Raw genomic sequence first — 12,148 nt, 5'->3', positions numbered from 1 at the left:
AAACTACTGTACTTCATCCTACCAATGCACCTTTTTTCTTTTTAGAACTGAAAAATTATTCCTTTGCAAAAGTAACTGTCCACATATTCATTTATATTTTGTCTGTCTCCCTCTCTCATATATATTACTAAGATTACAGAGTGAAGCACTCAAATGTTAGGAAAAGCCAGAATTAAGGCCTAACTTCTGAGTACTTCACTTTCAACCTTAATAATGTTCCTTACACACACACACACACAAAGCTACATTAAATTTCCTAGGTTTTAAAAAAGCAAACTGAAAAAACATGGTGGTGTATAGACATGCACGTGTTTCATCAGCAGAGTTGGAACCTTTAGACCCACTAAACAGACCTCCGCTACTTTGATCAAAGGAAGTAGGTAATAGCAATAATTAGGTTATCATCCTCTATGTGGACCAGCACTGAAGGGGGAAGGGAGACTTTGGCAGAGGGTTTCACAGACATTTGCTATCAGTAGAGGAATGAGTACACTCAGGAATCTTGGGTTCCATTCCATGTTCTGGAGGAGAGTGTCTTCTAGTGAGCATAGACACATCTCCCTCCAACCTTGAATTTTTCCGCTCCATCCCCTCCAGCTTGGCCCTGTTGAAGTCCTGTCTCTTCCTCAACCCTGGTTTCTCATCCAAACCCCATTCTCTTCACTTATGCAGTTAGTCTCCAGTCCTCTGACTTCTCACTCCAGATCCAGACTCCTTGCTCAGCAAATCCTAGTCTCATCCGTCTCCCTCCCCGGTCCCCCAGTCTGCTTCCCCAACCAGTCCCAGTTTCCTGCTCACATCTTGATCCCTCATTCAATCTGTATTTCTCCCTTATGCTGTCTTCCAGTTACCCTCCCTGTTCCTCTCCCTGACTTCAAGTCCCAGTCTGCTGCCCAGCCAGTCCCAGTCACGTCTCCAAAATTCCCAGTCCCAGTTTCCCTCTCCCCTCCCTGCCACCCCTCAAATTCCTAGTCCCAATCTATTGACAGCACCCCTTACAGATACAGCTCTTGTCCCTTTTGCATCAGATAAGGCAGTGTTCTCCAGCAGTCAGGGCACAGCACGGGGTCACTCAGAGCAGAGGAGAAACAGGCTTCCTGTCCTCAGTTTAACTGTTTGGACCTGGATTAGGCATGGCCCAGAGCATCCCAGAGCTGCAACCAGGGGTGGCTCTAGGTATTTTGCCACCCCAAGCACGGCAGGCAGGCTGGCTGCCTTCGACGGCTTGCCTGCGGGAGGTCCCCGGTCCCACGGATTCGGCGGCACGCCTGCGGGAGGTCCGCCGAAGCCGTGGGACCAGCGGACCCTCCGCAGGCATGCCGCCGAAGGCAGCCTGCCTGCCACCCTCACGGTGACTGGCAGAGCGCCCCCCGTGGCTTGCCACCCCAGGCACGCGCTTGGCGTGCTGGTGACTGGAGCCGCCTCTGGCTGCAACTACAGGCAAAGTCTTGCTGAGCTCCAGGCTGGAGCATGTTCATTCTGAACAGAATCTTCCAAGGAATTTAGAAATCTAAGCCTCTACTGAGCATGTGCAAATTCCAATTTTTCAGAGACTTATAACTGGCTAAAACTGGGCAGATTTTCACAGGGATAGCAAAGTCACATTGTGGACACAAAGTTCCTCCCACCCCGTGGTCAGATTTCAAGACCCTGCTCTAAAGCATGGGGGTGCTAGACCATTTCAAACAAAAGGTCAGTAGAATTTTTTAACATGGGCAAAACAATATTTTTTTCCCTACCCTGGTTCTCAGAAACAGCCATACCGTTTTGAACGAAATTCCTCTGCACACCACTTCCCACAATCCTCTTTCTCTCCCCCACCCCCCCATAACAAACAGTATTTTCAGTTATTTATAACTTTGTCAAACTTTAACCATTTGGCCTAAAATTTTCCATGCTGCATGTCTGTCTCAAGCTGATTATTTGATTATTATTTATTGTTAGAAAGTAGTAGAAGCTGGGGACACTGCATCATATATGTTCTCACACGAGTCACACCACTCAAAAGCAATTCATGAAAACAAAGGAATGACAGTGGAAAAAAACTACAAATGTAATCCTTGGATGTATAAAAAGGGGAATATCAAATAGAAATAGGGAAGTGAGCATGGCTGTACACCTAATATTGATTTAAAACACTACTAGAATACCGTGTCCAGTTCTGGTCCATACTTCAAGAAGGATGTGGAAGTGCTGGAGAGAGAGTTCAAAGGAGGGCCACAAAAATGATCCAAGGGTTGAGGAACAAGCTTTAAGATGTGAGGCTTAAGGAGCTCAACCTATTCAGCTTATTGAAGAGAAGAGTGAGAGATGACTTGATCACTGGGTATAAAGACTTGCAAATGGAAAATGGGGGGCTTTTCAGCCTGGCTGACAGGCATAACAAGATCCTATGGCTAGAAGTTGAAGTTAGATAAACTCAACCTTAAAATAAGACACAATTTCCTAACTGTGAGGGTTGCTAAACATTTGATTAGCTTACCAGAGTAGGTGATGGACTCACCATTGCCTGGAGTTTTTAAAACAAGATTAAATGTATTTTTAAAAGGTATGCTTTAATACAGTTTTTGGAAGAAGTTCTGTGACCTGTGTGGTTTTGGAATCTATGACTTCCCTACGGGAATACCCTTCCTTCATGGGCCATAGGGAGAACAGGATGGCCTGTGTTGCCCTCGTTATGTTCATAACACTTGCAGGCTGGCATTAAGATAATGACTATAATCAAATCTTATACTTCAGAGCTTCAGATGGTCTCCTGCAGGGGTGGTAAAGATTTTTTTTTTCTGATGCACAGTTGACCAGATGTATTCTGTTTGTTTTTGCCTTTCTCTGAAGCATCAGAGATTGGTCACAGCTGGATGTGGGACAATGGATGGGGAGGACCAGTGTTCTGAGATGGTACAGGGCATTCTCTTTTTAGATACCTGGCTGGTGTGTCTTGCTCACATGTTCATGGGCATACTAATCACCAGATGTGGAGTTGGGAAAGAATTTTCCCCTGGTTAGATTGTCAGGGACTTTGGAGGTTGTTCACCTTCAACTGCAGTATGGGTCATGGTTCACTTCCTGGGATCATCTGGGCATATCTCACTTAATCAATTCCCTGCCATATAAGAGGCCTTGGGTATTGATGGCACTGTGGTCTTGTCTGTTCTCTGTCTCTGATGCACAACAGTTTAGTTTCCTGAGGATTGACATGTTGTAGTCTAAGTACAGTAATGGACTTAATATAGGGGTGTCTGGGGATAATATAATGGCTTGTGATGTAGAAGAGTTATTTCTTATATGGAAATTTAAAAACGCTGCAGATCATTTACATACTTGGTCATACTCTGCAAGACTACTTTGTAGTTTCTAACATCTTTGGTATCAGTTTTGGATTATTTTCAAATACAGTTCCCCACTGAAGAACCTTTCATAGTTTTTGGACATGGACCCAAAGTATGTGGATTTTTTAAATATTGTGTATATTCTCTCATGATAGATGCTTTGGAAAATTTAACCCAGTGTGCCCAAATGACTTCGGCTTCTAAATCTCATTCAGAGTCTGTTTCATGGAGTATTTTTCACTTCTTCCTTTCTAGATTCCAGTGACTGATCAATGTGTGTATATATGATTTGTTTTTAAAACCTAATAATCCTATTTTTTATTCTTATACGTGCAGTCTTCTTTTAACTTACCAAAATGCAGTGAAGGACTGTCACTCCAGTGCACCAATATCCATCAAACTAAATTATTAAAACTACAGGATATCAAAAATTTTTGTTTAGATTAGTGGTTTAGTGCCACACTGATCAGAATTCAGTATTTGAGCTTTATCTCATGTCCTGAGGTTATTAGGTGTTTGAGAACTGTGATGTCTGCACAATCCATTTTTGTTGGGAGAGGGAGTGTTTCATTATCTAGACACTCCTTTGATTGCCTGCAAGAGTGTTAGAGTCGTCCCCAGAGATAGAATTAATATGACATAAGGCCTTTTGTGGAGTAATAAAATGGAAGGAATCTTCTAATATGGAGAGGGGCTTGGAAAACCCCAAGGAGGAAGGGGCAAGACATTTGACGTTAAAGAAAATTAATAGAGTAACTTTATGGGATCATTGGCTTCTGCTTTGAAAATAAATGTCTTGGCTTTGCCTCAGAATTTATATCGCAGCAGGAAGTCATCATCCTGTTCTGTTCCATTGACATCTTCTAAGTATATCTTAACTAGAAAGCCCTGTATTATAAAGCTATATTATGGTTCTCAGTTCTGTTGAAATCTTCTGTATAGTCCTCATTTGATGTACATTCCTTCTTATAATATATCGTTTTTGAACTACCAATTAAAGCCTTGTGATGATGACTTCTTGCAGTGTTAAATGTTCCTCAGAGTAGGACTTCAAAACACTGTGGCACAGGTCAACAGACAAGAAAACTTACACAAAGACACAGATTTTATTACTATGGCATCATGCTTGCTGAGTCCAGTTTCAGCTTGATCCTGCAGCAGCCATCTTGCATTTATGCCACCAATCTGTTGTCACAGCATTTACTGTATTGTTTCAAAAAATTAACATTATGATAACATAGCAAGAGCAAACATGGATTAAACAAAAAAATAGACATAGTTAGCAAATATGTCCAAGAAATTGCTGATAAATCTGCATTTCTATTTTTGTAAAGTATATTCTGTTTTTTCTGAGTGGTAGTTCCTCTTTAAAAGCTCCTAATATTGGTGCAGTTCTTAAATGCTGAAATTTCATGGGGTAAATATTGAATTATAATGTTTGGCTTTTGGTTTTTATAGGCCATATGTGTAGGTTCAGAAAACATGCAGATAATGTATCCAGCAATCTTTGATCAGCTTTTGGCATTTGTAGAATTCTCCTGTAAACCGCCACAGTATGGACAGCTGGAAATGAAACACATTGCAAATGCAAAATATAATCAGGTAATTTCTTAGGCATCATATCTGTTCCGTTTTGAATATGATATCTTGTGAACAGTCCGTTCAGCTTCAGGTGGATGTGGATTACCAAGACGCATCCATTTTCCCCTATGTGCAAAAACTTTCTGTACATCTTGTGCTATCAATTAATTTATTATTATTTAGTTTTTGCAGGCATTTTCATCCTCTATATAAATTTTCTTTCCTATTGAAACTTTCTATTCCTCCCTAAAGGAAAAGCCTTTAATGAACATCAGACACAATAAATCTGAATCTTCCCAGGGAATCCGACATACCTATCTTGATTTATTTTATATTAAAAATATAATTGGACTTAAAATAATCTTATTTTGAAAAAATCTTCCACCGTAGTCGACAATTTTTGTATCTTTTATGCTGTGGAGAAATAGAACATGATAAAATTTCTTTAAATCCATGCACATACTGATGGTTTTCAGTAAGCATGAAAATGTAATTTTAATATAATTTGAGGTAATTGTTATATATGTATTAATTTTTCTTATTCTGTTTGTCCTGCTACACAATGGAATCCCACTAGATACAACTATTTGCACCGGTGAGTTAAATTTCCTTAAGATTGTCCTAATGTAGTAGTTTTGCATAAAATACAACACTTGACCCACTAAAATTTACCTTACCCAAATCTATTTCACGCTCTTACTCAGAATGTTATGTTTTTTCTTCATAAACTATTTTTTACTTGGATCAAAACTGTTACCTTATGAAATATATTCTTGAGAATTTTGCATCCATTAAAACAGGTAAATGTAAAATGTAAGTTTTCTATTACATAACTAGTGTTTTTTCATGTTTTCTTCAGTAGTGTACTAATTTTATTTTTCTAGGCAGAATGGGTAGCATTGAATTACGTACCATTTGCTGAGAGATCTTTGGAAGTTGTGGTGGATTTATACCAAAAGACTGCTTGCCACAAAGCTGTAGTTAATGAGAAAGTTCTTCAGAACATTATTAAGGTAAAAAGTTTGCATTCTGTTTATGAACTAAAGTGGTGACTTTTATTTGGAGCCACTAGGAAACAGTGTAGATAGTACTGTCATAGGTTTCCCCCAGGGTGCCACATGAAACTGGGGTACCACTGAGCCCTCTGACCCACCAGCCTAGGCTCCCTTTCATTCTGTGCTGCTGTGACAAGCTGCAGAGCCAGGTCCTATACTTCCACCAGCATTCACACAGGTAGGGACACACCCAGCTTCAGTTACATGCAGGCTCCCTGACCAGCCTCTGCTCGAATCAACAGTAGAAAGGCTACAGCCAAAATAACCACAAACCTTCCGCCTGGGACCCCATCTAGCACCACCTTCTGAGAGCTGAGATTCCATAGTTCAACTGCCTAGGCCCTGTGACCAGTTCCAGACTCCCCCATACCACCAGATTCTCCACTGGCTTAAACACACACTTTCTCAAAACTTGTGGGAACTCTGGCTTATAGGTTTCCCCTTCAGGGATATGTGATGGGGAAGCACCTAACATACAGAATTTGCAAAGGTTCCAAAACCAATCACGTTTTGCTTTAGACAGCATGGGAAATATACATCTAGTAAAAAAATTTGTACACCCCCTGCCTCACTTTCCTCACTACTCTGGCATGTTCCTCACAAACTGAAGGTCACTTTTTGAGGTTCTAGGTCTCCTCTTTTGGACCCCATTCCTACATTCAGGCTTCTATTCCAAATCATGGAGTCTTTGTCCTCCAGCCAGCTTCCTTTTATCTTGGCTGATCCTCCTGTCAAAGATGTCTCCTTTTTCTCCAAAAATCTGTTCCTTTGTTCCTCCTGTGAGTACTTTCTCTGAGTCTTCTTCCCCACCCCCAAGTCTTTCAGGGTATGTGGTTTTAAAAGTTGATCTCTCAGTTCTGCTTCTATTGAAATTCCATTCCTTCAAATGCTAGCCTTCGGAGTTGGAAGAAATCTGGGTCACCTAGAAACTTTTTCCTACAATAACTCTCAAACTCTACTTGGAATTCTAGATCTGAGTCTTATGATTGTCTTAGGCAGGGGTTAGGCGGTAGGCAATTTTTCGTGCTAAAAGCTATTGACTAGCTATTAGGGCAGTAATATAGCTGAGATCACATAACCCTGTTCATTAATTTGACTATGTGGTAGCCTAAGCATGCAATAGATATAGACAAAGGTTTAAAAAAATTAAAAATGTGGATGCCTAAAAACTGGCTTCTAAATCCATATTTATTATATGAAAATAGTGGTGCGTGACTTTCAAAAGTGTAGTGCACCTGATAACTGAAAATCCTAAATACAGATTTAGGAGTCTAAGATTAGATATCCTTTTTTTAAAGTCTTGGCCACAGTATTTGCACCTGTGAATTTGGTAATTTGTTTGGTATGGCCTTCCATTCTAGCTATTACTTTTCAGTGCCTCATAATTTTCTCCAGTATATTTGATCCAGTTGTTACTCAACCACAGTACTATGGCTTTCAAAATATGTTTTAAACACACAGCTCATTAGGAAGTCATCCGCTGTTTATCTTTTTACCTTTGTTATTTAGGCATAAAATCTCCCAAATCAACTAGATGAGGAGTGGGATTTTCAAAAGCAGTCAGGAGTGGCATAACCGCTTCCACTGAAATCAATGGGAATTTAACCATTGATTTAATTAGAGCAGATAGCACAACCCTGAGCACTTCTGAAAATCATACCCTAAATGTTGTATCGTTGAAACATACAAAGTCTTTGCAAGTATATTCTTGACCCTTCCACCAGATGTATGAGTACATTCTGGGCAGAGAGAGAACTTCAGCATCTGCAGAGGAAATCTTTAAAGCAGCAATGTCCTCCCCCCCCCCCTCTCTCTCTCTCTCTCTCTCTCTGTGTTTGCAAGGCACTGCAACTTCAGGATTCTACATCTGCATTCTGTGGCAGAGTGGTGCTCCAGCTGATGGGCTCTAAAACAACTTCCTGTATACTTGGCAGCAGTGCTCTCACCTTCCAGTCTTCCAACTCATCTCTATCTGTTCCTTCTTAAATTATTTTATTACTTGCTATATTCCCACTCATTGGGATTAGCAAAAGTCATATGACAGAGAATGGAAAATCTTATCCCTGCTAATTTTGTTTCTCAGAATGACGTCTGTGTTACTCCGTTCCACCTTTAAGAGTTAGTTGGCCTTTTTAAGCTGTCTCCTCTTATTTTTAATAATGACCAGATGCTTCACATGAATGATGTATATAGTTCATTTTTTTACATTTTGCAAGAAGTTTGAATTCCTTATGGCTTTTTCTTCAAATTCATGTCATCACAACTTGGGACGCTGCAGAGCAGTTCTTCCAAGGTAGACAGGGCTAATTCTTCAGAGCCCCCTCATAGTGATGAACTACCCCCAATTTATTTGCAGAGGGAACAGGAACCAATTTGTCAGGATTAGCAGAGATGATGGATGTAGTCTAGAAAAAAAAAATTAGCAGGTAATTTTCCAATATAATTGCTAATGGATTAACTCTTAACGCTTCTAACCTTGAATTTGGTTAATCAAATCTGTGCTTTAGCCAGCTGGCATACAATCAGTAATCTAATAATCATATTTAGAAGAGAGCATCCCAAGTCCCACCAGAAAATGGAGGGAAATTGACTTTTTTGTGTGTGTGTGTGTAACATATCTTTAGAGATCTCTGGCAGAGATTTTCTTTACCATAGATGTATCTGGCTCTTACATTTCTTCAAGGAAGTATAAAGCTTATTTAAACTTTCTCTTCACAGACACAGAGGATACCTCTGAGCCTGAAGTACGCCTGCCCCTCTGAAAGCACATGGAAACTAGCAGTATCTTCTCTTCTTAAAGTTCTTTCTATTGGACTGCCAGTTGCAAGGCAGCATGCCTCTTCTGGAAAATTTGACAGTATGTGGCCAGAACTAGCCAACACACTTGAAGACTTTTTATTCACCAAAAGGTAAATGCAACTTTAAAAATAAAGTTGTGCGAAAATGTTTATAAATGTCTTACTATTTTACTAAACTGGTCTTTATGGTAGATGATAATATATAATTTGGTGCGTGCACACACATAACATGGACTCCAGTGAAAAGTCTTATATTTAATCATATTTTTGCTAGGTGGAAGTGTTTTAAAGAACAAATATACAAATTAAAGAATTTATATTCAAAAATAACCAATGTCCTTTGTTTGGAAAAAAGGGAGTTCAGACATTAGTATTACTTGTCATCCTAAACTAAACTGAGTTTGAAAGACAGGGTACAACTTTTCATATTTGCCCGTTGATCTTCATGCAAACCCCACGGGAAACTTAGTCCTCATGCAGAATTATTAATGTGTATACAGACCTGTTGGATTTTTCCACTTTATTAGAACTCAATGACTTTTTGTTGTTAATGTGAACGTCATTTTACTGAATGATTTTTTTTAGTAAGAGTTCCATTGTGATGCTTTACTTCTACACTCTTCATGAGTTATGAATATTAAACTTTGTATTGCATGCTTTTCACTTGAAAACCTTTAGTGTTCATGGTTTTTTCTTTAGATCTGAAATTAATAAAATAGCTGCAAAGTATACTTAATTTTGTTCGTGATTTGTTGAAAATCTAAAATATAATATTTATAATCCATAATACAGTATTTTATATCTGTATAATTATCTGTCAAAAACAAATGTTGCAAAGGTAATTTCAGCAGCAGATTTACTGATAAAAGAGTAGAATAGTCCTATATAAAATGACAGCTCATGAAAAGCATGACACTCCCTCCTTCCTTCTGCAGCCATCTTTAATGATGATAATCAACAGCAGTTAGCCATAAGTAGAGCTAGAGGGACAAATTCCATGTTTGACACTCATCCTTTAGTGCCTTAATGGGTTATTTTCGGCTTCCATTAATAGGGTCACAAGATAATTATCTTGCTACTATGCTTTCTAGGTCTATGTCCATTTCAGAGAAATTTTGTTAAATAAGATGGACTTGAAACATTCTTGTAATCTTTTTCGAGAAAGATTAAAGGTACTTATATTGTCAATCAAGATTTTAATTTGTTTTGACACTAAATTATTGGGTTGTCTCTTGTTGAGAAAACATAGTTTAAATTACTTGTATGGTTGCATCTCCTTCTGCTATCTCTGGTTGGACTCATTCCTGGGATAAGTAATTTGAGTCAGCCTGAAACAATCAGTTTATTTTGGCTTACAATAAACCTAACAAAAACTCCCTCTTAATAAACTGAATCCAGTGAGATTATGGGAGAGGACTGGGTGAAGGAAAGTACATTTACGTGGAATGCTACCTTGGGGAATACATATTAATTGTAAAAAAATTAAAGAGCCAGGTTAAAACAAACTTGATAAATTACTCAAAAACTCCAAGCAGAAAGGATGACCAATTCAAGATAGGTACTGGAATATCACACTTTTAATTTGTGTGTCCCTGAGTGCATAAACAGAGAAGTCCAAAACTTACTGTGTTAAATCTATTTTGATCAGTGCTATGAACATAATCAGCCCCTCTTAAAATTTCTTTCCTGTCAGCATATTCCTCTGTGAATCAAATACGGGCAATTCATTCTCACCTTCAGGGCCCTCCATGATTTAGCTCCTTCTGTCTCTGATCTTCTCTTTTTATGCTCTTATAAATGGAAGCTAGAAATCATTCCCAAGACGTAAGGCATCCTCAGTTACCCTAAGAACTTCCTTAGTTACTACATGTTTTGCTAGAGCTTCCATATTGTGCTTAATTTACCTCAAAATCATTGATTCTTGAAACCCCACAGTTCACAGGAGATCTATTCTTCAGCAATAGACAGGTAACACTGCAAAAAAAAAAATCCAAGTGTTCCTTGCTCACAACAGTCAAGACAGAGAATGAATTTAAATTTTACTTAAACAGATATTTTTCATACTTCCTTGCAGTGTTGTTAGAAAATACTCTTCCTAGAGTCCATTTCTAGAGATCAGTCTTGAAACTGTAATCACATCCTCCTGTAAATCAAAATATACAGCATAAATTCATAAGGCTCTGTTTTGCAACCGGAAATCCTCTGGGAGACAGTGACTCTCATTTTTTTTGACAGTTGATACCATTTGTTGTCAGCATGAGTACTGGAGCTAGTGAACAAGAGAGAGACAACTTGATGTTACATTCTCCACCTCATCTCCTCTTTATCCTCTGACATCCACAGGCATCACTAAACTGGGTCATGGTAGAAGGAATTTCTGTTAGAAACAGTACCAGAAGCAGAAATATTCTTAGGTGGATAGTCCATATTATTTATCGTGAAAAGTAAAGTGTGAAGGTCTAGCTGTGTTAGATGTCAAGAAGTTAATCAGATCAGTGAATATGATGAAGTTCCAGATAGGTCCTGGTCACCAGGTCATATATATCGCATTGGAAAACAGTTTCTGAGTATACTGTGTATACATCCCCATAGTTGCCTGTCACTATCGTCTTCTCAGGTTTGCTTCTGGAATATATCACTACCAATAGAAGACTTGACAGGTAAGCCTCTTCTCAACCACCTAAATACTTTCCTAAAACCTGGTACTGGAGCTTAAGCTACATAGCTGTATTCTGTAAGGGCAAGTTCTCCATCCTCCCCAAATTCTGCTTTGAAGCAGTGGTGTGGGGTGCCATGAGGAAGCTTATGTCAGCTCCCTGATCCAAAACACTAGCACAAGTTAGAACTGCAGGGGAGCATGTCTGACTTGTGCCATTATCCAGCAGAGGATCAAGCATTGCAGAGGTCTTCTCTGACTCTGTCTCCCCCTCACTCTCCCTTCTTCCCCCAAATGCTGCTGACATCTACCTCTCCTTTTGTACCAAGTGAGGGAGATGACTGGCCAGGGAGGTAGAAGAGTTGCCTTCACTGGTGGAGAGTTCCCACACACGAGGGATTCTCCACTGATTATCTTGGGCCACTTTAAGTCATCTTTGCATTACTGTGAGAGAAGTGCAAAAGTAGACTTGGCAGAACAGAGAATCTGGCTCCTATAGTACTATGCATTTTTTTAAATGTTGTAACTTTATGCAGATTCTATTTGTGTTATATTAAATTTGTCCTATTTAAAATAACGGTTAATTATAGTGTTCAGTTCTTTGACATATACATTTTCTACTAAATATATCTTTCTTTGTTGAAAGAATGACAAAGCTAAGAAAAAACTGGCAAGACCATGAAATAAAATGCTCAAACACACTGGTATCTGGAACAAGCGTATTTTCGG

At 39.1% G+C, this 12,148-nt stretch overlaps 1 protein-coding gene across 8 annotated transcripts in view; it reads left to right on the top strand.

Annotated features, from left to right (window-relative positions):
- The window catches only part of MON2 (MON2 homolog, regulator of endosome-to-Golgi trafficking), a 163,172-nt gene that overhangs the window by 112,759 nt on the left and 38,265 nt on the right, over nucleotides 1-12,148 (top strand). For 6 of the 8 annotated variants that reach the window (XM_039503312.1, XM_039503343.1, XM_039503337.1 and 3 more), the window contains 4 exons: nucleotides 4,788-4,931; nucleotides 5,488-5,505; nucleotides 5,795-5,923; nucleotides 8,684-8,874. In XM_039503312.1, coding sequence (XP_039359246.1) covers nucleotides 4,788-4,931; nucleotides 5,488-5,505; nucleotides 5,795-5,923; nucleotides 8,684-8,874 — 482 coding nt within the window. The remainder of the gene's footprint in view (nucleotides 1-4,787; nucleotides 4,932-5,487; nucleotides 5,506-5,794; nucleotides 5,924-8,683; nucleotides 8,875-12,148) is intronic. The other 2 variants (XM_039503322.1, XM_039503351.1) reach the window with 1 other exon arrangement.

Source organism: Mauremys reevesii, linkage group 1, assembly GCF_016161935.1.
Source record: "Mauremys reevesii isolate NIE-2019 linkage group 1, ASM1616193v1, whole genome shotgun sequence".
NCBI classification, from domain to species: Eukaryota; Metazoa; Chordata; order Testudines; family Geoemydidae; genus Mauremys; species Mauremys reevesii.
The sequence above is the reverse complement of the archived record's forward strand: the minus strand, read 5'-3'. Positions and strand labels throughout refer to the sequence as shown.